Source organism: Astatotilapia calliptera, chromosome 14 (assembly GCF_900246225.1).
Source record: "Astatotilapia calliptera chromosome 14, fAstCal1.2, whole genome shotgun sequence".
NCBI classification, from domain to species: domain Eukaryota; kingdom Metazoa; phylum Chordata; class Actinopteri; order Cichliformes; family Cichlidae; genus Astatotilapia; species Astatotilapia calliptera.
In genome coordinates this window covers 4,673,726-4,698,677 of record NC_039315.1, presented here as the reverse complement: position 1 = coordinate 4,698,677, position 24,952 = coordinate 4,673,726, and the positions used below count along the sequence as shown (strand labels likewise).

General features: G+C 41.2%; 1 protein-coding gene across 2 annotated transcripts; it reads left to right on the top strand.

The window, feature by feature from the left end:
* Positions 1–62: 62 nt before the first annotated feature.
* On the top strand, positions 63–21,234 carry sae1 (SUMO1 activating enzyme subunit 1). 2 transcript variants are annotated; one of them, XM_026191498.1, is made up of 9 exons: positions 63–138; positions 1,587–1,698; positions 2,683–2,856; positions 10,193–10,338; positions 10,472–10,571; positions 11,077–11,182; positions 16,969–17,113; positions 18,441–18,510; positions 20,932–21,234. In XM_026191498.1, the coding sequence occupies exons 1-9, from the start codon at positions 125–127 to the stop codon at positions 21,022–21,024; spliced, it is 960 nt and encodes a 319-aa protein (XP_026047283.1). In that variant the 5' UTR covers positions 63–124; the 3' UTR covers positions 21,025–21,234. The 2 variants fall into 2 exon arrangements, with proteins under 2 accessions (XP_026047283.1, XP_026047282.1); XM_026191497.1 differs by lacking the exon at positions 63–138 and adding an exon at positions 818–1,023.
* Positions 21,235–24,952: the final 3,718 nt, after the last annotated feature.

Genomic DNA, 24,952 nt, shown 5'->3' with positions numbered 1-24,952 from the left:
TGGCCGACCGTCTTCTCCAAGGAGAAAAGGGGCTGGCCTTCCCGAGAGTGACATCATGACGAATAGCGTACGCTCCTCACGGAAATCAACGAATGGCAAATTTACAGGGTAAAATGTGGCCTGGATGTTGACTTGCAGGTAAACCGTCTCCCCAAGTAATCTTATTCGATTATTAACGATTTCAAAACGTATATATTTTTTTAATGTTCGTACTAGATCGATGTATTTCTCCTTGTTATTTACGTTGGCTTGAAGTCAATTTCATTCACTGTATTTTATTCTTAGGTCGCTGTATTATCTTTCGTATAATATTTCGTGTTAGTGAATAAAAAGATTGGTCATTCTACATCCCATTTTCTCCCGTGGCCTCGTACTTGTTAGGGTCATTATAACACAAAGGTTCAATATGTTCTTAAATTCTCGACACTCTGCGGGCAGTCTGATTTTAAGGCAATACCCAGGGAAAATTTGCCCCAATCTCCTGCACAGTTACGTGACAAAGCTGAAACTTACTTAATTACGTACGCTTTCAAGTTTAAAATTTAAGGGCTCAGTGACCAATGCATACGCTAAATCGCAGCACGGCGATATATGTATATGTTTCTATATCTATATTTCTAATACTGAACTCATTAAAAGTTAAAACGACATTAATTATTATTATTATTAAGTGAAATTAATATAAATATAGCATTCTATTTACAACATGTGAAACTACGAATAAGAAAAAATACATATCCTCAAAAAAAAGTTCGTTAGAAAAGGACTTCGTTAAAAAAAAAAGTCATCTATTGTTTTGTTCTGTCGACGTCATCAGCTAGCGCCTGTTCAGCGGGACCGTCGCGGCATTTGAAACAGCTCCATCTGTAGCTGCACAAAATATTAATTTACCCCGGATTTACCTTCATTGGAACGAATTGAAGTGATCGATATGATCGAGAAGGAGGACCCGGTTATTAGTGAGGAGGAAGCGGCGCAGTACGACCGCCAGATCCGACTGTGGGGACTGGATGCCCAGAAGAGGTCAGTTAGCTCGGGAGGCTAATCGGTGCAGCCGGAGCTTTGACTTGCTGTACTTACTCGAGTACATCGTTAAAGAAATCTATCTTTTACAAAAAGCCACGATTAAATTATATAATTTACTAATGAATAATAAATGTGTTATGCGATCTTACTTGAAAATATTGATAATTAGCTGAGTAGGTAATTTCTGTGATTGCTTCATTCAAACAGATGATGTAAATAATATCGGCACAGACTTCTTGTTCAAACTGGAATTATTACATGTGAATTAACTGTTTAAGGATATATTTCAGTTAATGCTCACGTGATATTAAAGCTTCAAAAAGGCTGCTGAATCTCACAAAATCAAGCTTTAGTTTCACTCTCAAACGGCTCAATATGCGTTATTTGTAACAGCTGCTCGTTTTATTCTGTCTGAATGTTTTTTTAAGAATCTCTTTAATGTAGTCAAAATGTTTACAGAACATTTCATATTGATTTTCTTCCAATCAGCACACAATTACTTCTGAAACCACACAGTAAGCAGTACTTAAACTGGTTTTTAAATTCTGTCTGTATTCCAGGTTGCGAGGGTCTCGAGTGCTCCTGGCAGGTTTGGGTGGTCTGGGGGCTGAAGTGGCCAAGAACTTAATCTTAGCTGGCGTTAAAGGACTCACCTTGCTGGACCATGAACAGGTAAGCACTCTTCATCGTTATCCCTGATTAGAGATGTCACATCAAGAGCAGCAGGAATTCTTTTACACATTTTTCAAACAAAACACATTTACTCAAATCCAATAAAACAGTGGAATAGTATGTGAGACCTTTAGATTTGCAGTACTAAAAATGCACACTAGGTGGTTCCAGTAGATGGATCTTTTCAAAGCTATTGATAAAAAGTGCATTTAAGTATTAAAATAACAACAAATGAAAAATGTTTTAAGTACAACAAAAGATGAAATACAGTGCGTCAAAATGCAAACCTTTTTTTGTACAGGTAATCCCCAGATAGAAAAAGAACAGTTGTTTTGGTACTTGTTTCTCCTACTGAAATGTTGCATCCAGAGAAACTGAATTAGTTTTTGACAGAAAGGATGTAAATAACTAATATTCACTTTGAACATTTCCACATCTTGCCATAGAAGATATCTTCTGTTCAGTATTTGTCTGATACCCTCCAACCTCAACCCCACTCTGTGCATTTTTCCAGTTCCAGGCCAATAAGACAAGACTGATCAGGGTTTATTTAAGCAGTTTTTGTTGTTGTTTCTTTCAAAAACATCAAAATTCATATAAAAAAATGTTCCTCTGATAATCTGACGACAGGCTCGTATTATTAAGCGTGTTTGTATCAAATTACATCAAACACCAAATGTGCAATCTGTCAGCGGGAATTCACATTTTGTGGGAAAGTAAAACTGAACATTGTAATTTAGCTGTTCTGTGATGATTTTATAATAAAAGTTGCACACTTCTGTCTTCTTGTTCCTTGTTCTCTGACACTACATGAGGGAAAAGTGGAGTAAAAATATGATAGATAATTTATGATCATAAATATAAATTAACACCTGTCTGTGTGTATTTAGTCTAAAAGGAGATCTGTTATGTGAGCACAACAGCAGTAACAGTTGCAGTAAGAGCCTCATCCAGCTGTGCGCTCCCTGTCGGGGTGTCTTCCAGGTGTCGGAGGAGTCATGCCGAGCTCAGTTCTTGGTTCCAGTCACGGCTCAGGGTCAGAATCGTGCCAAGGCCTCTCTGGAGCGAGCGCAGAACCTCAACCCAATGGTGAAAGTGCACGCTGACCCAGACAGAATCGAAGACAAACCAGACGACTTCTTCCTCCAGTTCGATGCGGTGAGTTTAACATGCTGACTCCTTTCTTCGCTGACTCCCCTCTCGTCACCAGAGGTGCAAGATAAGGAGGTGAGGCAACAGAAATTTAAACCAATGAGATATGCTTACCTCAGAGCTGCTGTTTTAAAGTAAATTCCAGTTAAAAATGACACCTGGTTGTCAGGCCAGCCTCTTGAAGTCTGTTTTTGTCTGTTTGGTCAGAATTCACACCAGTGGCCCATTGGAGGTCACTTTATAGCTCTGACAGCGCTCATCCTCTTCCTCCTCACCTAAAGGAACAGATACCGATCCTGCTTCTTGGTTACGGGCTTTCTACGGTCCTGTGCAGCTCTCTCGGAATAACTGTTTGTCTCCCAGAATGTCCTCCATGTTCTTGAGACTGTGCTGGGAGACACAGCAATAACACAGCAGTAACAATAAGTAATCCTGGAGGAGGTGGCCTACCTGTGCAACCTCTATAGGCGTCCAGTATCGCCTCATGCTACCAGTCTTCACACTGACCCTAACCAAATGCAAAACAGTCAGAAAAGATGAGGAGGGAGAAAATTTCTCCACCTGTAAAACCATTCCTGTTTTGAGGATCGTCTCATTGTTGCCCCTCCAGTGCACCTGCTGTTAATTTCAGTGACCCCGAAACAGCTGAAACTGATTAAAAACCCGCCCTGCTGCTTAACCGACCAGATCGATATCCCAGAAGAAGAACTCTGATTAAAAAATGTCCTGTTACATTTTTCAGCAGTGTGTTGACTGACTGCACCTCACAGGTTGACCACTAGGTGGCGCTATCAGACCATGTGGTGCACTGAAACACCTGCGGTGAGATAATGTCTGCAAGGTGTGGTAATGACATGAGCTTCATTGTCCAGCCAGTGAAAATAGTGACGTTTAGAATTAGATGCTGCACTGATATAATTAATATATAATTATATGCAGATTATAAACACAGCCATGCTGCTGTGTATGTGAGGAGATTAAACCTGAAACTGAACAACTTAAAACCCGAGAGGCTGGAAGGAAGAAGGGCCACATTAACCCCCCCAACCCTAACCCACCTTTCACTAAGACCACACTGACTTAAAGTACCCACCTGTCAAACCACGGTGAGCAGACTTTCCTTGTTTGTGTAGACTTTGCCTGAGGGAATTACCCACACTTCAAACTGTTGCAACATTAAACACGGGGGTAACAGGGGAAGCCCTGAAGCTCTAGGGAAAAGGGCAAACAAGGAATAAAAAGACTAAACTAAGCGAATGGATTTTTTAACAGCGTCGTTCACTCAGTGAGCCGGCAGAAGGATGTCCGGGTCAGCGAGTCGGTCAGTCGGTCTCTTTGCTGATTTGAAAATCAAACTTTCTAATCAAAAAGCAGCACAGGACACGTTATTGCATGATACATAACATAAGATCAGGTGGTGCATCTCATTCCTGTTTATTTAGTCTGAGTCACCTGTGATGGTTTAATGCCGTTTGGAATGGAGCCCTAAATATTGTCACGCATATTTATTTCAGTTAAAGGAGGAGTTCTTACAGTTGTTTTCTTTTTATTAGCTTTTGATTTCTTGGAGTCTTTATTTTATTTCAGTTCAGTGTTTTCATTTAGAGTGTCGGAGCGGTGACGCAGCGGTGCAGCATGGAGGTTGTGGGTTTGAATCCGGCAGCTGGCTGGCTCGGGCACTTCTGTGTGGAGTTTGCATGTTCTTCCTTTGCCTGTGTGAGTTTCTCCGGGTCGTCCTGCTTCCTGGTTGTCTTCCTGATTGCTACTTGTCCTGGGTGCCTTTCACCCTACGCTAGGTGGGCTCTGGCGCGCACGCCATTACCAGGAGATCATGAAAACTGGTTCCAGATCAAGACCTAGTTGAATTTTCTGACTGCATCACCAGGATCAGGAGATACTTTTAACAAAGGAGTAATAATAATTACCTTTTTCATAGTGTAGGAGCTCAGGATTAAGATATTACATTTCTGTTTTCCTTGTAATAGAAATTTACTTCCCTCTTTGAGTTCATCGTGTAAAATATGATGTAGTGAGTAGCTGGTGCTAAATACCGTGACAGTATTTTTGTGTTGTTGTCAGGAAAAACAAATGAATTATTGCATTTTACATTCGGTTTCATTGCTTAGGCGCGATCTAAGTTTTGTCAGCTGACGGCGAGAATTCATTTGAACACTATCAGAAGAATAACAGATTTTTTCCCCTCCCGTTGAGCCAGAATCGTCGGCAGTCTTCCTCCCTCCGGGGGTGCTAAATGAGTGTCAGGAGGAGGGAAAGTAGTACAGGAGGAAGACGAGGGTGGGAGCAGTAAGACAAAAAAGAGTGAGGACAGGTTGAGAAGGATGTTAGTAGGACAGATGGAGGGAGGACGAAACTTTTAAAGAAGAGAAGGTGAAACAAAAAATAGAAAGAAATGATTAAAAAAAGGTGGAAAACAGAAGGGGGTCTCTGCTGCTTTTATCTGCTTCCACTGATGTATCTGTGTGTGGCTCAGCGGGAAGATGGAGGGTGATTAAAGCGGAGCAGTTGGAGTGTGGTCGCAGTTTTCATCTGAGAAGCCCAATTACTGAGGGATGAATACAATAGAAAAGCACACAGTGTCCATCTGTGTGCCTGCAGAGAGCTGCCGACAGTGTTTACAATTCAGACTCTTTGGTTTCAAGTAGGAAAGAAAAGGAAAAATCGCACGTCATAACTAACACACACGCTGATAAATCTGAAATGTATCCTTTACCCTTTTTTTTATTTATGTATTGCTAAAAAAATATAATTATCTGCATTTTTTTCCTTTAAAGACAATAAATCTGTGCTGCTAATTTTACAGGGTTTTCCTGTTATATCTGACAGTTTGATCAATAAAATGCAGCGTTGTGCACGAGTAAATAAAACTCACAATTAACAAAATGGTTAAAAGATAGATGCTGGTCATTTCCCTCGGCTCGGTTTGGGGCAGGCACCAAAATTCACCAGAGTTTCTTGTTTAAAAAAACCTCCTCAAACATCGACCTTTGAAATGTAATCCAAGGTTTTCCAAGCGTGCAAGAGGTGTTTCCTCTCCCAGTGGCCCAAACTCTTCAGTGTTCAGCCGAACTGAAACATCTGGCTACAGCGAGCCTCTCGTGGTTATTTCTGATGCTGCTCTTATATATAAAACATTTCTACAAAAAAGATTTCAGCCTTGCCTCAAAGGAGAATCTGTAACTATTTTATTTTTATTTAAGTGGACTTAAATGTACGTGAAATGGTATTTGATTAATGTAAAGGTAAAACACTGGCTTAGACTCACTGCCTAATCTGTATGCCGACGAATCATGCTTCATTTCCCAAAGGCCAATTATGAGGCAGAACAAACCCAGTCGTGTTCTCAGAAGTTCTTATTTTTACCTCCCTGTTATTATTCCACAAAGACGCTTTTAACAGCTATGTGTTTGGTCCTGCATGCGTCTCTGCTCGTAACTTCATTTTTCTACATTTTCTGTATTTGGATGTGAACAAAGGTCCTCTGTTACAGTGAAAACACAGGCGCACATTAAAATACCCGTGGTTATCTAATATGAAAAACATAAACGTCTTCTTTGGACACTGGTTTGGCTGCATGCAGCTTGTTTGTGAGCAGTAAGAGGTCGTGCATTTGCTGAGACCTGGAAACCACCAGCTATCGTTGGTGTTTGATTTAACTCTTATTTAGCTCCTCAGAGTTTATCTGCCATTTATCCTGAAAGGGAAATCCAGGCTAGTGTGGGGCGTTTCACTTTGTAAAAGCACTCTGACCTGTGCAACAGTGCATACTGTGAAATGTATAACTGCTATCATTATGCCTCAGTTAAACACTGAAAAGTAATTAATGCTGGAAGTATTCAAAAACGCTTTATGTTTCCATACAATGGCTCACCAGAGCGTGTGTGTGTTTGATTTTGTTTGTCTATGGCTCGACCCCCAGGGGGCGCTTTTGTCTCTTTTTTTCTCGGGTTTATTGAAATTGTTTTCGTGAACCATTTTTTGCAGTTTGAAGCTGAAGTTTTTGCATATTTTCTGACTATGTTCGTTTAGAGAGTAAAGTTTATTTTCACCTCCGTTTTTTGACACAACACTACGCCGAATGTCTAGAAGACTAACATGCCAGGTTACTCATACGAAGATTCCCATTATGAAAGCAGTTTGTGCAGCTGCTCGCGCCTGTTGTTGCTCTTTCTATTAGAGGTGAAATGGGGACGTTTCGTTTTAATTGCTGTGTTGTGTTTTCAGCTATCGGCCGTCTTGCAGATAATGTGTTGTACTGTACAGCTTGTCATAGTGTGGGTGTGTAAATGATAACAATTATTTATCTCGAGACTCCTCAAATCTCCAGAGAGTGTTTTAAAAACACTGGTCCTGTAGCCCCGGCCTGCCCGGTGCGATGAGGGGGTGTCGGCAGCCGTCTTATCTGTGGGTTTAGGGTGTTTTGGGTGTTCTGGACTGGGTCAGTTGGATAAGGTAGACCCTGCCCACCGGTCAGTTGTTTACAGTCATACATGAGCCCACTCTGGTTATATCATAGCCCACTGCGTCTCTCGCCACACAGAGATGTTGGTGTTTTTTCTACAACTTCAGCAACTTCATATCATCATCGCTCCAGGAAGTTTGGCTTTGGTGCTTCAAACACAGAAAGACATTTTAATACATGACTAACACTGTAAAAAGGTGGTGTTTTTGTTTTTTGAGCCACCCAAACCGAAACCTAAAACTGAAAATATTTTTTATGATGATTCCACTGGGTCTAAAATAATAATTCTGCTTTTGCTTCTGGTTTCACAAGGGACACCAACTCAAGTGTTGTGGGTGGAAATCATTTGTTTAACCCTTTCACCCACCACAACCTACACTTCCTCTGCTGCAAGAGACTCAAATAATGAGGTGCCTAAAACATAAAATCCAGTTAACCATAAAAAAATTAATGACTAAATAAATAAAAAATACGCCAAACAAACAACCAGGGCTTGAGTTACATGTAGTGTTTTATATTCATTCAGTATTATAGGTGGTGCTGGTTATTTTAGATTACTATGAAGTGCAGGTAAGTGCCTGCTTTAGTATTTTTTTCCCTAAGGATGCCTCTGTGGTGTCGCATCAACGTGATTGGTCAGTTCAGCGATGATCCCGTAGCAACACCAACACAAAGACATCAAAAACACCATCAGTCAGCCTGGCTTTAATATAGTACACTGTGTCACTTTAATGACTTTAATCTCGTTTCACTCGGTGGTAAACTGCTGCAGTAGGTGTGTCTCGAGTGTTTTGGCAGCTCACCAGCTGCTGTTCAGCATCTCTGTTGTTCCAGGAATGAACATGCAGTGAAAGTTTCAGGTGTTTTTTGCTTTTTTTTGTTTTTTAAAGGGGGATTACAGGTGATTTTTAAGTAAAATAACTTCTTTTGGGACCAAATGTTTCTAAGCAGTTGGGTCTTTCCACGCGAAACCCGTAAATCTGAGAAATGTCCTCAGAATCAGCTGATTTTATTTTATTTATTTATTGTATAACAGCTTCATCATTTAAATTTTACCTTCACACAATGAAAATTGCGAGAGTTGTAAGCCCTTGAAGTGCATACGGTTGGGTCAGAATTTAGTTTCTTAATTAACTTTAACTTGCTCCAAGTGTCACAATCTAATTACTGTAAGATTTTATCTATAACTACAGTAATTTAATGTCTGACATAGAGATGAAGTTGTGTGGACGAAAATAAGATGACTTATGACAAAAATTTCCACGCACCCCTGTGTTCTTCAACAGCCTGAACCTCAGAAAGTATTTATAGTATGGAGGTCAGATTTGACACAAATTCATTAAATATAGTGACAGTCTTGTACACAAAGAGTCTTTTAATTCTGGGATTAACAGATGTTTTTCATAGAATGTTTATATCAATGGGAAATCCAGCGTATTTCTTTTGAAGCCCGGTGTAGAAAGGAATAAGCAGCTGACGTGGTGTCATGTTTTTTCCAGAGCAGCTTACTGGGGCATAGGTCTGAATTTATGGTGTGCAAGTTGCACCCGTTAAGGAAAGAAGTGCACAAAACACAAAAACAGCCAAACAGGATGCAAAAGAGGGTAGAAGTTCATGCTGAATATAAAGTAACTTTAAGAATTTTCCTTTATTCTGCTCAGCCTGTGTGTCTCATTTTAATAAAACAAAAATGTTTTCTTTAATCTCTCATAAATATTCACGTTTGTTTAAAGGTATACCGTCACAGAGGAGGTTTTCTAGGACGGAATAAAAATAATTAACAGTGCAAAGACAAAACTCCCAACGACTGTGGAGTGGGAGTTAAAGTCGTATGTTTCAACTAGTGCAAAAAAAGTGTAGAGATTTTAGAGTAAATGTCAAGTTTTCAATAAAATGTAACAGTAACCATGATCATACGACTTGAAAGTTGTTTGTGTCTCCGTCTGAGAGCGTTACGAAACTGCTCGGTCTGCCCTGAAGAAAAACTGCTTTGTTATCTGTAACTGGAAAGATTTGCTCGTTAGCCTTCAGGTTCTGATGATTGAGATCAAGATAAGACTGGGAAAACGAGAATTTTTTGAGTGGGAGAAAAGACTTGATATTAGTAGAACGGGATTTAAAAAAAAAATAATAATAAAAGGTCACATGAAAAGGAGTCTACACTTTCAACCTCATGTTTGCAAACTGTAGGATTTGTATTAAAGGGGACCTATCATGCTCATTTCCACCGCAGTGTGTTTACTAAAGTATCTTTGCATGACTCAAAGATCATAATAATCCTAATCCTTATCTCATACTGGTGCAGCCTCCAGTTCGTCCTCTGTCTGAAACAAGCTGTTCCAACTCCTTCCCCTTTAAACAACCTCTATTCTGATTGGCTGCCCCTCACAAACAGATGGTTTAAATATGCTCTAGATGACCTTATTAGGGATATCTGCACTCAGTGTCATCACACAGAGCCAAGGGTAGAAAAAACTGTCTGAAACAGCATTTAGGTAAACCTTTTTACTCACTGGGATTAATTGTACATATGTTGATCTCATTATGGCTCTCTTGCAGAGCATGTCTTTATCCTGTCTTCCTTCTCTCTCCCAACCAATCACAACAGATGGCCCCTCCCTGAGCCTGGTTCTGCCGGAGGTTTCTTCCTGTTAAAAGGGAGTTTTTCCTTCCTACTGTCACCAAAGTGCTTGCTCATAGGGGGTCATATGATTAACTTACAATATAAAGCGCCTTGACACGACTGTTGTTGTGATTTGGTGCTGTATAAATACAACTGAATTGAATTAAATTATTTCAATATCTGAATCCCTAACGAGCCTTTAACACTTTGTGTTTGTTTGGGAATTTTTTGTCCCTCAGGTGTGTCTGACAGGCTGCTCCAGAGACCTGATGATACGCGTTGACCAGCTCTGCTCCAAACACAACATCAAAGTGTTCTGTGGAGATGTCTACGGTTACTACGGTTACATGTTCTGCAACCTGGGACAGGCACACAACTATGTCGAGTAAGTGCGATGGGGGCAGGTTCTATTCCCAGTTGTTGAGAATAAAGCTGGTCGTTTTGTGTATTGTAACATAGCCTCAGACATATTAAGAAACCTTCATTTTTACTTTCTTCTTCTTGTTTCTTCTTTAAAGGGAGAAACCCAAAGTAGTAAAACCCAGCGGTGAGTCCAACGACGGCCCGAAGGCAAAGAAAGCCAAAGTCGACCCCAACGAGACCACCATGGTGAAAAAAGTACGTGCACAATTATCAGCTTTCACCGTATCACAGGTTTATTCGTCTTAACTGTGTAGACTGAAAGAACTGACATAAACAAAGATGTTTTTTAACTTAAACAAGGAGATGTATTAGCAATCTTGCCTTTAGTTAAGAGAAGGAATATTGAATATAACAGCACTTACCCTCATTTTTAGTTCTTTCTTTCTCAAAGGCTCAAACTAAAATCGATCTTTCTTTTGTATTCTCTTTCTAATTTATGTTTTTAAAAAGGGCTTATATGATATCACATTAGCAATAACAGTATCAGACACATTCATTACTTGTTTTTTGAGGAATTAAACTTGAAACTGGAAAAAAACATAGAAAAAGAACATTATCGATGTTAAATGTTTAAAATTAGCGTTCTATTAAATAGGAGGTTGTCATCATATAAATTGCTTTATATTTGTCCTAAAAACAAGGAACGAACAAATCAGTTCAAAACCTATTCACTCCATATTGATCTTCTCCAACCAATCAGACGGCCAGTTTTTGCACTCTGAAGGAGGCTCTGGCGGTCGACTGGACAAGCGAGAAGGCCAAAGCCGGTCTCAAGCGAACACCAGTGGACTACTTCCTGCTCCAAGGTACATAAAGCCATTTTTTGTTTCCAAATGTGGGATGATTGAGTTTTTAAATGTAAAAATAAACTTTCCAGCATCATTTTTAGAAAATCTGTTGTAGTAACAGCTGATCATTTTTCAGTTTGTGAATTAAGTGAAATTATAATCAGAATATCAACATGTTACAGAAAATTATAAAGATTTTTTCGAAGTCTGTTTAACAGTTTCTGGCATGTACTACTTTTAAACTTTGTCTTTAAAAATGACCATTTGAATTCTGTATAATTATTTCTCATGTGTATGAACACTTTTCTCTAAAGCTTTAGCCTTTAAAGATTTTGTGAAGAAGTTGCAAAGGTTTTTTACATTTAATTTAATTTTAATTCACCTTTAGGTGATGTTGTTTCATTAGCACGTACATGTGAATTGCATAAAAGAGCTGAATATTTGTTGCATTTCTGTGGCAGGCAAGATTTCCCATGCATCGATTTGGGCAAATAACATAAAGAATCCTGAAGGGTTTAAATAAGTATAGAAAATGGAAACTGAAAAAGCGTAGGGTCCTGCAGCTAGACTGAAACACATACCATGAACATGCAAAAATCACTGTTCCAGTTTAGCTGATGAAATATCACCGCACATGCGTGGAAGGTCATGTCCGTAAAGCGTGGTAAATGTCATCTAAATATAAACGCCAGTGGGATTTGAGCAAGATTGTCTTCTAGATAAAACACAGTAGCTTTAGATTTTGTCAAATATATTCGGTAACTGTTGGAAAATAAAGAGTATTCTTAAAACACAGCGATGGTATCCTGCTCCAAATGATATATTGGAATCGTTTCTGTTAAATGCTCCGTAACCGTGGCCCCAAATTTTGATCCATGAGATAAATTTACCTTCCTGTTTTTCAGGTTATTTATGTGTGTCTGATGACCTTCTCCACAGAGTTGTTATTGTCCCTCCTGTCACCTGGCCCTGCACCATTCCCACACTCTGCACGCTAGTTTCCATCACAAGCTGTCCATGGCCAGTCATGTGCACTGAGCGTAGAACAGAGAGCGGCCCGACACCTACACCGCACGACAACAAGCATATCAGAACAGGAAATACAAAGACAACTATTAAAGGTGTTAACTCAGAAAACACTTGTGTGCATAAATACGCTAAACCACAGTTTATGGGAAATTTCACTGGTTGAATTGATCACAAATATTAACCACAATGCGCTACGTTCAAAACGTTTCGTAGAATTTCCCCATGGGGCTGCGTCGATAAGGGCATGCAGCGTAAAAATCTGCCAAATCAAATATGCTGAGCTACCTGCTGTGGAGATCCCCTGTGAATAAGGGAGCTGCTGAGAGTTACAGAGTTTGCAGTTACCCTCTATTATCAGCATTTTATTTGTATTCATTTTATTTTTTGCAATAGTCAGTTAACATTGTTGACTAATGCTTTCATAGACTAGACTAAATAAAATTAATAAAACTGGTATTTTATTAATAAGCTTTTAAATACTGACCTGGAATGATTTCAGAGTTTAAACATCTAAGTGTGTTTTAATCAAAGACGTTTTTAAGTGGAACACACACATAATGCTTTCATATTCAAGCTGTAGAACAGTTTTACTCAAAGCACAAACCTATTGTTAACCCCTCTCATTACATCAGTTCCATTTTGATGGAATTGACATGAGGTCAGTCTCCTTCTGACCTCATGTTCCTTTAGGGAGGGGGTGGTGAGGTGGGTGAAGGGGGAGGGGCGTTCTCAAACCAGGCAAAGAGCTCCTCTGGAGTTTGAGGTTACTGTCGGGGGTTGGGGGGCTCTGGCCTTTGTAATTGTCAAATCATCAGTCCTCATCCGTGCATACCTTTGTCCAGTAGCCCACCCTACATCGATATATCCTGGTACCTCAAAACCTGACGCAGACTTTAAGTTGGATGATACCTGAGCTGCTTCAGTTATGTATATCTTGCTCATGTTCTGAGGTAGACTTTAGCACTGGATCTCAGCTTGGGGATCTTTACTGGATGCATAGCCTGGCTGGGATTTGAGCTCATGATCTATTGTTTCAAAGATCATAATCTCTAATTTGATCATCTCAGGCACACAGTTCTGACTGTGAGTGCAAAAGCTCCACCCACTTGTGTTTGGCAGCCAATCAGAAGAAAGTTGACTTAAAAACGGAGGGGCTAAAGGGGCTCGTTTCAGACAGTGCAGCTCCTCAACGCATCCTCTAAGCCAGTGGTGTCCAAACCCAGGCCTCGAGAGCCGGTGTCCTGCAGGTTTTCGATGTGTCCATCACAGCTGATTTAAATGGCTAAATGACCTTCTCATCATATCTTGCAGCTATCCAGAGGCCTGTTAATGAACTAATCATTTGATTCAGGTGTGTAGACCCAGGGTGAGATCTACGACCTGCAGGACACCGGCCCTCGAGGCCTGGAGTTGGCCAAGCCGGCACTAAGGACTGGTATAAGATAACTATTTTGACCAGTGAATCATGCAAAGCTACTCTGTTAGAGCCCAAAAATAAGGTTCTGAAAAAGAGCATTAGAGATTCCCTTTAAGACTGTTTCACACCCACTCACAGCAGCCACATGCAGTCATGTGACAGTGGCTGTCTGCTTTATTTGCTTACTAAACGGTCAACCTGCTCCTCAGTTTCTCATCTCGTTCCGGTGGATTTTGCATTGAGGCAGTCTTGTCTGGTTAATTTTAGTTTTTGCCAGCTGTCATGGCCTTTAGTCTAATAACACCCCATCTGAAACCCACCTACCCGCTGCAGCCTCGCCCTGTCTTCAGTCTGCTGAGTTTCAGGCTAATTTCTGAGTGGAAACACCACCTAGTTGTTGTTTTTTTGTTTTGTGAAGGCGAGATGGGAGGCAGTGTTATTATTCGTCTGCTGTTGCTATAATTGGAAGTTGTGGTGGTTGTTTGGTACCACCAATGAGGAAGTGGCTCTTCCTCTGTTATAACTGCTTCCTGTCTCACTAGGAAGGAACAGTCGAGAGATGTGAACCGTGTGTAGGGTGTATGCCTTTGTCTTTGCTTTTAGGATCTCTTTAATTCCTCTTTTTATTTAAGATGTAGTCAGAGGGAAAAAAATGACCAGCAGAAGATAAGATGACACTTGAACACAAGCGTTTCCTCCTTTTTTTAAAAAAAAAAAAAACTTTTATCTGAAACTAAGGCTTTAATTACTATTAAAATCAGCCTCACAGAGATTTCTGAATTGTTTTTCTTTCCTAAAATTATCATTTAAATATCAGCCCCATGCATCCAAGAACTGGGAGAAGCGTAAATTCAAATAAAATTGGCCATTCAGCCAAGGTTTTTGCAACATGGCTGAAACTTGTGTGTGAGGCATTTTGTATTTTGTGCAGAAAGTATTTCAGACTTCAAAGGATGCGATTTTGAATTCAAGCTCCAGTGTAAGCTGTTTCATTAAGTTAGCTCAGTGGTTCTCAAATAGAGACTGTGCCGTGGAATTTTGTGACAGCGGTGCATCATGAATGCACAACATAACAGCACAAAGGGTATCAGTACTTTATATGGACTCATACAAAGTACTCTAACGCAATCCTTTAAAAAGCTCCTGTCATCAAGAACTCGTCGGTTTGCACAACTGTCGACTGCGTGACACATCAAAGGCCCCAACTGACAGCGGGGAGGTTAATAACGGGAAAAGGCATTGCTTTCTTGTGATGAGCAAACTAAAGACAACAGAAAATGTGTCATAAATTCTACATTTCTTATGATTTCAGCTGAAGCAAGGATGTCAGTAGCGCTCCACCCAAGTATGTTGTCTGTTGGATCGTTAGCTAATGCAAAACAATGCGTCAATCAAGGTAAAGAGGCACGTGGAAACCAAATGTCCCTTATAAGAGATTTCACAGGAGGCAAAGTATATATTAGTGGTGTGGGTGCAAAAGATAAATAAATAAATATGAGTACTTTTCCTCCTGCAGAGTGCTGTTTGATTTAGCACCATTAGAAAACCACCGTCCATCCACACTTGACAGATAATCACTCCAGTGTGTCCTCCATGTGTAGTAAGATATGCCTCGAATACCTTAGGTGCCCAGGAGACATCCCCAGAACCACCTCAGCTAGCTCTCTTTAATGTGATCTCCTCATCACCCTATCTGTTAGGGAGAGGCCCGAACCAATCAGAAAGCTCGTTTCTGTGGTCCCTGTCTTCGGTCACTACCCAGAGCTCGTGGTCAGGAAAGTAACGTAGACTGCCGACCAATCAGCAGCTTTGCTTTTACACTCAGCTCTGTTTTCACCACAACATCCTCATCACTGCTGACGCTGCCCAAATCCACCTGTCGGTATCCCGCTCCCCTCACTCGTGAAGTCCTCCACTCAGGGCAGCAACTCATCCCTGCGAGCACTTCAGCCTTTCCCTGCTGAGAAACCGTCTGAGGGTATTAGAATACCTACATGGATGTTACGTTCAAACCTCACCAGTTTTTGTGTTAGAGGTCCTGATGATGGAGAGATTTCTGGAGTTTCATGTGAACTAAACTGATGTGCTCTGTTTGTGGTTTGTTTGTTTGTTAAAACAGTCTCATTTATTTGTTTTAGTCAATTTCAGAGTGGAAATGTTATTTTTCACTTTCACTTTCTGCAAAAGTAAAAACCAATGAATAAAAGAAGAGCTTGTTGGATGATGTCGAGGCTGTTTTACGTAGATAATGCCACCGATATGTTGTTTTAATGTGTTTGGTGTGCCGTGGACACAAACAGGTTTAGTTGTAGGTGCTAATATGGAGATAACACACATTTTTCGTGTCTTAAATCTGAGGTGTACATGTAATAAAGGAAATATTTAGTTGTGCTAATAAATATCCACCTGCCTACCTCTGCAAGATGAACATGATTCTCACTCTGTCCATTGTTTTTGATCTGAATGTGCAGGATTTGGCATTAAGGACCATCTCAAGCATTTCCCCTCCACTCTAATCTGCAATGGTATCACCGCTGCCTGTGTATGTTCAGAGATGGTATCTTTGTTCCATCCATGTTCACATTATTATATCGTGTTATGAAATTCAGTTTGATTTCCTTCCCGAGCGTGATGCCATTTGTACCAGCCTGTAACTTTCTACTAACAAAGTTTCACTGATAAAGGGCAGAGCCGAGGTGTGAGAATGATTCATCGCTGCTACATGTGAGCATGTACTGTGTGTGCGGTGTGCCACGCTGGTGGAAATGGCCGTGGGAGGACTTGACTTCCTCATGTGGTTTTGAGTTAATGGACGAACAGGAAATACGGGGGCGAGGTGTTGATGTGTGCATCTGTGTGGTGCAGCTGGAGAAGTCGGTTGTTGTTTGAAATATTGCACATGACCAAATAGTTTGTTCTTTTGATTTTTAATTTCTCAATCGGTCCTAAAGCCGACACAGGAAAGGTTTGGGGTTTGTTTTTTTTTCATCTTTCTCGCTCTGAGAGGCAGACTTAATACTTCCTCTGTGATCCTGTGCAGGTGGATGTGTGTTGCACGCAGGAGTCTGTGACTGCGCGCTCTTAATTTGATGTGGGGGAAACGTGGGCCTAATCGGATGAAATGGTTGATGGTGCAACCACATACTGATGTTATCCTGGTTCAAAGGGAGCAGCAGGGGAGATGTTGTCTTTCCATAAGATGATAATTCACTGTGGAAGTCACTTAAAAGCGTGATGTAATTATAAATGGCAATAGTGCAATAGATTATGTGGAAAATATTGCCTTAGTTAAATGGTTCAAACTTCTTTCCTGCGTCTCAACTGTCATTTCTTTCCTCCCGTCTGCTGCTCTCCACAGTTCTGCTGAAGTTTCGTACAGACAAAGGCCGTGACCCCGACCCGCAGTCCTTTCCAGAAGACAGTCAACTCTTGAGGCAAATCCGTGACGACGTCCTCGAGTCCCTGTCATTGAACAGCGACCTCCTGAATGACGACTTCATCAGGTGACTTTAAATAAGTCGATTCAGAATAGATCATCTGCTCTTTCAAACACAAACACACCAAACTTCCCCTGATAGACATTATTTTATATAATCAAGATGAATGTACTTTTTTTAGAAGGTCGAAGCCACCTTCCTCACTTTGACCCTCTTGTCGGCCATAATGCCTCTCCATGCATCTCTTCTGTGACCTTAAGGAAAGTTAAATCTCTAAACAGGACCATAACTGTGCATGCAGCCTTTATTCCTTTATTCCTTTACAGTAATGTGTGATCTCTGCAGAGATCAGAGAATTAGAGGCACTAGTTGCAGTTTAATGTCAGCATAAACAGCGATCCACCACAACATAAAATCTCTGAATAACATTGAAGGTGTTTCCTGTCACATATTTACTGCCACATGGGTGGATGTTCATATTAAAGATGATCAAAATTTCAAATAATGAGCTCGCTGTATGTAGAATACCTGTGAAATCCTTTTTGTCTGCTATAAAAAATGCTTTTCAGAAGCCACCAAGGCCCAGTGTTCATGAGAAGCTAGTCTAGTAGTTCAAGGATAAAATTACTGAGCTGGAAATCACAATAAGAAGTTCACGTTACTGATCCCAGAAAAAAGTCTGAATTGTTAGCCAAGCTTTCAAAGTCTTCAGACTCCAACCCAGACAATCCCAGACAGCATACATGTACACACACAGCAGTATAGATGTGGTTTTAATGTCAGGGCTTGTTGATGGCTTGCATGGCTGTTATCAGCTGTTCTAACAGGAAAATTCAACTTTAAAAAACGTGGCACACACGGGCACGAGGGCCGATGAAGACTCAGCAGCTGGCTCTGATTAAAGGCCGACTGTTAGCTGCTCTCAGTCTGCAGATGAGTTTCCTGGCTGTAATTTCACCTTCACTGCTTTTGATTTTCGACACGGTGGGTTGCCAGTTTTTGGCTTATAAACACAAGCTCATTAATCCACTACTACATCCTCACATCCACCCTGATGGCAGGAAGAAGCACATTAATGTTAGCTTTTCTCAAAGTCTCTCTAATCAATTTCTCACCAGTGTTTTGAGACAAAATAACATCACCTGGGGGAGGGGGCGATGGCAAACCGATTTACCCAAACACACATGCTTCTAGTGTGAGTGGAAAGATGTTTATTTAGTTCACATCAGCCATAGCAAGACAAATAAATCAGCTGGCAGATGAGACTATGGAACATTTTTTTTTCTTTGTTTTGTGGCTCTTGTGCTCTTTTTTTAGTTACTTAGTTAGTCACTTCCTTAGCGTTACACTTTCTATTTAGTGGTTAATGTTTCCTTGCACTGTTTATCCTCAGCTACTGCTTCTCTGAGATGTCTCCAGTGTGTGCAGTCGTGGGAGGAGTTCTGGGACAGGAAGTTGTTAAGGTGAGGATGTAAACATGAAGATTTTTGGGGCAGTGTGCAAATTGCACACAGAATTGTATGAATCTTGCAGCTTCAGGAAACGTTGTGAAAGGGCTGATGTCATCCCCTCTGAAGCGTCTAACGGTATTCAGTCGGTGACTTTGTGATGAAGACGGCAGGTCTGGTGTGTCAGCTGACATGTGGCCACTCGGCTGGTCGCTGGGTTGGATCCAGAGAAGCGGCGGCGGCTCTGCTCGGTGCAGAAGCGATTTTCGCTGTGACCACAGTGCAGCTCGGTGTGACGCTCTGGCAGCAGCCGTTTAAATGGAGAGATGATTTGTACTGTTCTCAAGCTGAAGCCGTAATGACCCCATTCATAAAAGAGCCTAATGAAAGCTGTTAGTGGGAAGAAAAGCGACTGAACGGTGACACCAACACCTTTCCTACATGCTGTAATTTCAGGGTAACAATCAAGCTTGTTCTGTTGTTTTAATTCCCTCAGGCTAATCAGTTTATTAAAAATAACAAAAGCTCCTTGAAATTGTGCCAAAATCTATGCAGCGAAATATCTTACAGAGCAATCACTCTTTTCTTTGTTTCTACATGAATCAGTTTGCTGATAATCAACAATACTTAAATTCAGCTGATCTCCTCTTCAACCCCTCCTCCTTGGGCAGCACAGCCTCCATGTTTAGATCCCTCTGTGGAAGTCTTGTTCTGTGAACTCTCAGACTTCACCGTGAACCTCAAACTGCAGCACTGAGGTGCTCTGGCTCCCATCCACAGTCCAAAGACATGCAGTTGGTGAGGTTAGGTTCATAGGTGATTCTAAATTGCCCAGAGCTGGGAATGGTTGTCTGTCTCTCTGTGTTCGCCCTGGGTCAGCCTGGCCACCTGTCCAGGGTGTACCCCGCTTCTCGCCCTATGGCAGCTGGGATAGGATCTAGTCCTCCTGCCCCAGAATTGCATATGTGGAAAAAATTTATGGAATATTGGAAACTGACCCGACTTTCATGTTTCTCTGCTGACATCACCCCGGTCCACCTTGCTCTGTTACCCACTCTCTGACAGAACAGTGAGTTTTTTGACAGAGAACCATGTTGCCAGATGTGGAGATGCAGACTCATCCAGGCAGTGACCTTCAGAATTAATCAACACAACACAAGCAGGAGTACTACACACACTGATCACTCGAGCTACGCCTTAAGGTCCTGTCCATAAATATAATGAACAGATCTGAGGACAAAGGGCAGCTCAAGGAGTCCAAAACTCACTGAAAATGTGCTTGACTGTGCACCAGATGTTCTCACTTTGAGTATACGGGGACCCAACAGCTCGTAACAAATTTGGATCAGCTCTCAAACTTCGTACACCACAGCCCACAGGTGTCCCAGGGGTCGCCCAGTTTTCAGCATTCCTGAAGTTCCCAAAGAATGTGTAGATTAGATGGTCAAACTCCCATACTTCCTCCAGAATTTGGAGGGATTATGGGAATAATGTTATAGTCAATGATGCTATAGTGATTTGATGCCTGCATGTTTCTAATATAACATCCAGATCAGAATCAGGAAGCTCTGCTGTCACATCCCGATGGAGACGTTCAGGCTAAAGCTCCTGAACTGTGTCAGTCTCCACTCGTCAGATGCCCTAGTTGCCAGATTTGACTCTCTGTGACTTTGTCCTATTCCCAAACTCAACGCCTGGGAGGAGATCAAACGCAAAAAGCAAATCCGGGGCATGAAGGGAAGGACAGCCGAAAGAGTTGCAGGGCTGCTCAAAGCGACAGTCTTTAAGGGAAGATCAGCTGGATTTAAATTGATATTGTATTTTATTTTTTATAAGTGAAGTCAGGGAGCTTTCTAAGTCTTTAGTGTGATTTTTGCTTACCAGCGACTCTTGTGGTTAAACCCAACAGTCAACATGTTGCCTGTTTTTTTTTTTTTTACCTAAAAACATTTCAGATAGGCGCAGTTAAGATTAGAAACCTGTTTTTCTTTCTGGGGTGAGCGCAGGGCGACACAAATGGGCGAGTTCATTTCAGGGTGAGTGTGTTAGACAGGCCGGGGGGGGGAGAGGACAGACAGTTCAGAATCAGGCTGCGTTATATTGGCACAAGGCCAACCTGCTGTCTGGATGATGATGATGATGAAACCTGCTGCAACAGCCAGACTGATGTCTCTCACAGTGAATCTGACTGATTTCTCTTGTACACAGAAACATTAAGTCCATTTATGAACTGACAGAAGTGTGACAGGCTCTAGTCAAGTTAAACCCCGGCATTGAAACTTGGTTAGCTGCAGTAGAGTATTTCATCCTGCCGACGAAGCACGTGGAGGTTTTATTTCTCGCAGATTCGACGAGAGGCCGAACTTTTGCAAGCAGCCACTGTAGTTCCTCTTTAAATAACATAACATAACATTTTTCTCCCCTCTTTGTCTTCAGGCTCTCTCTCAGAGAGACGCTCCTCACCGCAACTTCTTCTTCTTCGACGGTCGTAAAGGCAACGGCGTGGTGGACTACTTTGGACCAAACTGAACGTGTCAGGCTACGCCGGCTTACAGGCAAACTTCAGTTTGTCCTGTCTGATTATTTATGGCAGCGCTTGTTCTACTCGTTCAGTTTCTTTTCTTTCTTTTTATTTTTTTCACAGTTGGATCCATTTCACCCCAAAATCTGATACACGAACAGCAGGAAGATTTTTTGTTTTTTTACATTTGTTAATAAAACATTGTGTAGTAAAATGTTTCAGCTTCTCGTGTCTGCTTTTTATTAAATCTTCCACCGAACTGTACTGATGATTCTCCTTCCTTTGCTGCTGGGGACATTTTAAAGTCCAGGACTTGAGCTGCAGCGTTGCATCGGCATGAGAGAGAAATCACACGCAGGCTACATTCAGGTCTGATATCAGTGTGGTTTATCTGAAGGGGAGAGACAACCGACAACACCAACAACACATGATGTCTCGCAGAGTGTATGACTGTATTTGGTCATAGCCTCCCATCGCCTGACATGTGACTCATCCAGCCAAACATGGTGGTGTAGTGAGTATGTCACAGCACAGCAAAGAAATAGGAAAGGGCGGTGGCTGCCATTCAAATGAGACGTGACATAAAGTCGCAGCATTTCCTCTCTTATGCCCCAAAACAGGGCAGCAACAACAGCATTAGCACAGACAGGCAGCATCATTACATCAGCCCCTAGGTGTGGTGTTTATGCTGCTGCCCTCATACCTGTGAAACCTGATGCTCAGTGGAAAAAGTGACTTATGTTTTGATCCTGGCTCACCTCGGCGAGTGCTGACTGCTGCATGTCGGTGATCTCTGAAAGCAGTGCAGATTATAACTGATGCAGCACGTTCACCAGATAAGTGCACATCATCATGATACTGTGAACCTTTGCATGCAAACGAGGCTGTCAGACATGGTCTGCGATAAATGACCTTTCTTATTTTAAAGCAAATATAATGTGGAGTCTTGTTTAACTCATAAAGAGTGAAAGTTACCTCAGGCTCGTCCTCGTTTTGGTTGCCTTTTTCCTTTGGTAACACTTTCTAATACAGCCTCTGACTAAAGGCCATAATTCCTCAGTAATTAAAAAGAATTCCAGTGTATTTTATTTGAAATTGCATACAAATACCTAAAGGTAGGTACATTAGAACAAGGGAATAACAAGTCAGGTTTTTACAGAAAACAAACAAATAACTATATCTTAAATATTAGTACTGCCTAATTTCCTGGTAATTTAGCAGGAAAAACAAACAATATTTTCTCATCTTGCAGTACGCTGTAAAGTACTTTTTGAGACGTGGGTTGTGTTATGGAGTGGCTTCCCCTTGTCTAACCTCAACTAAATAATAGAAAATCTATTGTGTAAAAAAATAAAGGTTTAAAAACAATAAAAGGGTAATTCACTCAATATGGCCTGCACCCCAAAAAGCATAGCACACTTATGATGTAAGATTGGAAAGTGTTTTTCTGCAAAACACTACTTAAAATTATTTACAGTATCATTTGTGTCTCCTTTCCTGTAAAATACCCAAAATACTCTTTCACACATAAAGACGACATCTGACAACCTCTGTTGTACCCTTAAAGATGAGTTTTGATACCTTATCCTATATCATTGAAGTTGTGGTTTGGTGACTATTAGAATAGTAGAGATCGGCCTCACTAACGTCTGATGTGAACCCAGTCATTTTGTCTATAAGAAGGTCTTAAAGGAAAGCTTCAATGGGTAAAGAGTTAATGTTGTGGCTCAACATCCAAACTTTTAAACCACTGAGTTCACTGTAATTTGTTGTGTAAAATGTACACAAATCCTGTAAAGGAAAGTGTATTTTTAAGGTATTTTACAGTAAGACTAATGTGGGACTTGTATCTGCGTTTGTAGAACAGCTCTAACTCATTCAAGGGGTTTTATGAAAAAGTAAACAAGAATCTCGGGCAGCTGTAACTTGCCCCACATAAAAGCCGTCATGTCAAATTGGTATTAGTCTGATTCTGTCAGAACTCAAGACGGGGATATTTCTATCCCTTGACTCACACTTGTTCTTGGCTCCTGCTGCAGAAATGAACATATTTTTAAATTAAGATGGGACCGGATCTATTCACACACGGGGTTCACTGCAAGTTCAACGCAGAACGAGGAGAATGAAAAGAGAACGAGGTTGAGTCCGGGTGCGGAAAAATACCCACGTATGGAGTAACTCCGTGTACTTTTGAGTGGTGTCGTGTTTTTGTCTGATTGAGGGCTATAGAGCACCAAAACAAGCCGACCCTTGTGATGAAACCAGAGGGGCGATTAGGCAGCACGGGTGCTGCTCTTTTCCCGGGATTAGCAAAGCAGATTAATTATGGAAGGTCCCTTTAAGCTCATTCTGCCCCTTTAATTAAACCTAAACTCTTATCTACCAACACACACATTCATTTCACTCTCCGTGCTCTCAGGACTACATGCTGACTCCACTGCACTTTATCTCTTTCTCTCCATCCCCTTCTTCTCTCAGCCTCCTTCTTTCTGTCCTCTCCTCCTCCTCCTCCTTCTTCTTTTTCTTCTTCTCCCCCCACACACACAGTTAAATCCCAGCCCGGTGCTCCTGCTGTGTGGTCACTCTCTCCGTTTCGGCCTCCACTTAGCAGCAAAAACCAAGTGCCTATTGTGGCAGCCAATCACATCCCGAGTTTTACTCTCAGAGCTAAGTGATTGGCTCTTTGTGCTGAGCAGTTTTAGTGAGGCTATCTAGTTCCAGTGCTGCCTGTTGACTCAGTAACAGACAGTGTGTGTGTGTGTGTGTGTGTGTGTGTGTGTGTGTGTGTGTGTGTGTGTGTGTGTGTGTGTGTGTGTGTGTGTGTGTGTGTGTGTGTGTGGGCTCAGCAGCAGGTCTGTCTCTGATAAAGTTGTGTCTTTTGTGGATTATGTAAAATGTATCAAGACTCCAACTAACAGTCATTTCTAATTCTAGTTGATCGCCCAAATATTTTTTCTTTATCCATTTAGTCTCATAAATTCGTAAAACATGTCCTGATGTTCCACAGGTCGGCTTAACAACCTTAAAATATCTTGATTTAACAGAAAAATGTGCTACGTCATAAGATTCACGGAAATATAAAGAACTATGCTTAAATCAATAATTAGGAGTGTCATAAACATTGTTTCAGTCATCGTGGCTTCCAGTGTTAGTGTGGCTGAACAGTGTAAAGGCTCACCAGAACTCTTTTAGCAGTTAATTGCATGTCTTTGGACTGTGGGTGGAAGCTGGAGTGCACGCAGGGAACAAACAAACAAACTGAACAGTGGATCTGAAGCCAACAGCCCTAATGTAGCACCTACCACATGAGCTATCCCAGTCCAGGTGAATGCAGCCTGGACAGGCCGCCAGCCAATCACAAGGGCTAACATACAGAGAGCCAGGAGAGGCTCCAGCGCCCAGAAATCAGATGGATGTGTTGTCTCTTATTTTATTTTTCCTTTGTCTTTAAATATGACTTAAATAATGGTTAAATAAAATAAGGTTTCTATAAATAAAATGGCTTTTATTTTTCTCATGCACTGAGTTTACACACTGTTCTTTAACTAAAGCTAGCCTGTTACATCAACAGTGCACTGCTAAGAGGAAGTCTAAAGAAAAATTGCACTCTATTACATTTTTAAAAAATGAATCAACCACACAGCAAACAATCCTAAAACTGTTAACTGATGAAGTAAATTTAATATCAATATCTCAGAGTAAACATTAAATGACAGAGGAGTCACACATGGCCTCTTTAGAAGCCCCCAAACATGTGCCTGCGTACGTATTTCAGTCCTGATCTGGTGTCAGATTGTTGCATTGATAATCGCTGTAAACACTTGTGGTGTGTCTGTGAGCAGCGAGGGTCTCGACCTCATGTCTGCTAATCTGCTCCAGATGTCCACCACCCGCTGTCACGCAGAGCCACAGAGCACCAACATCTGTAAACATCTG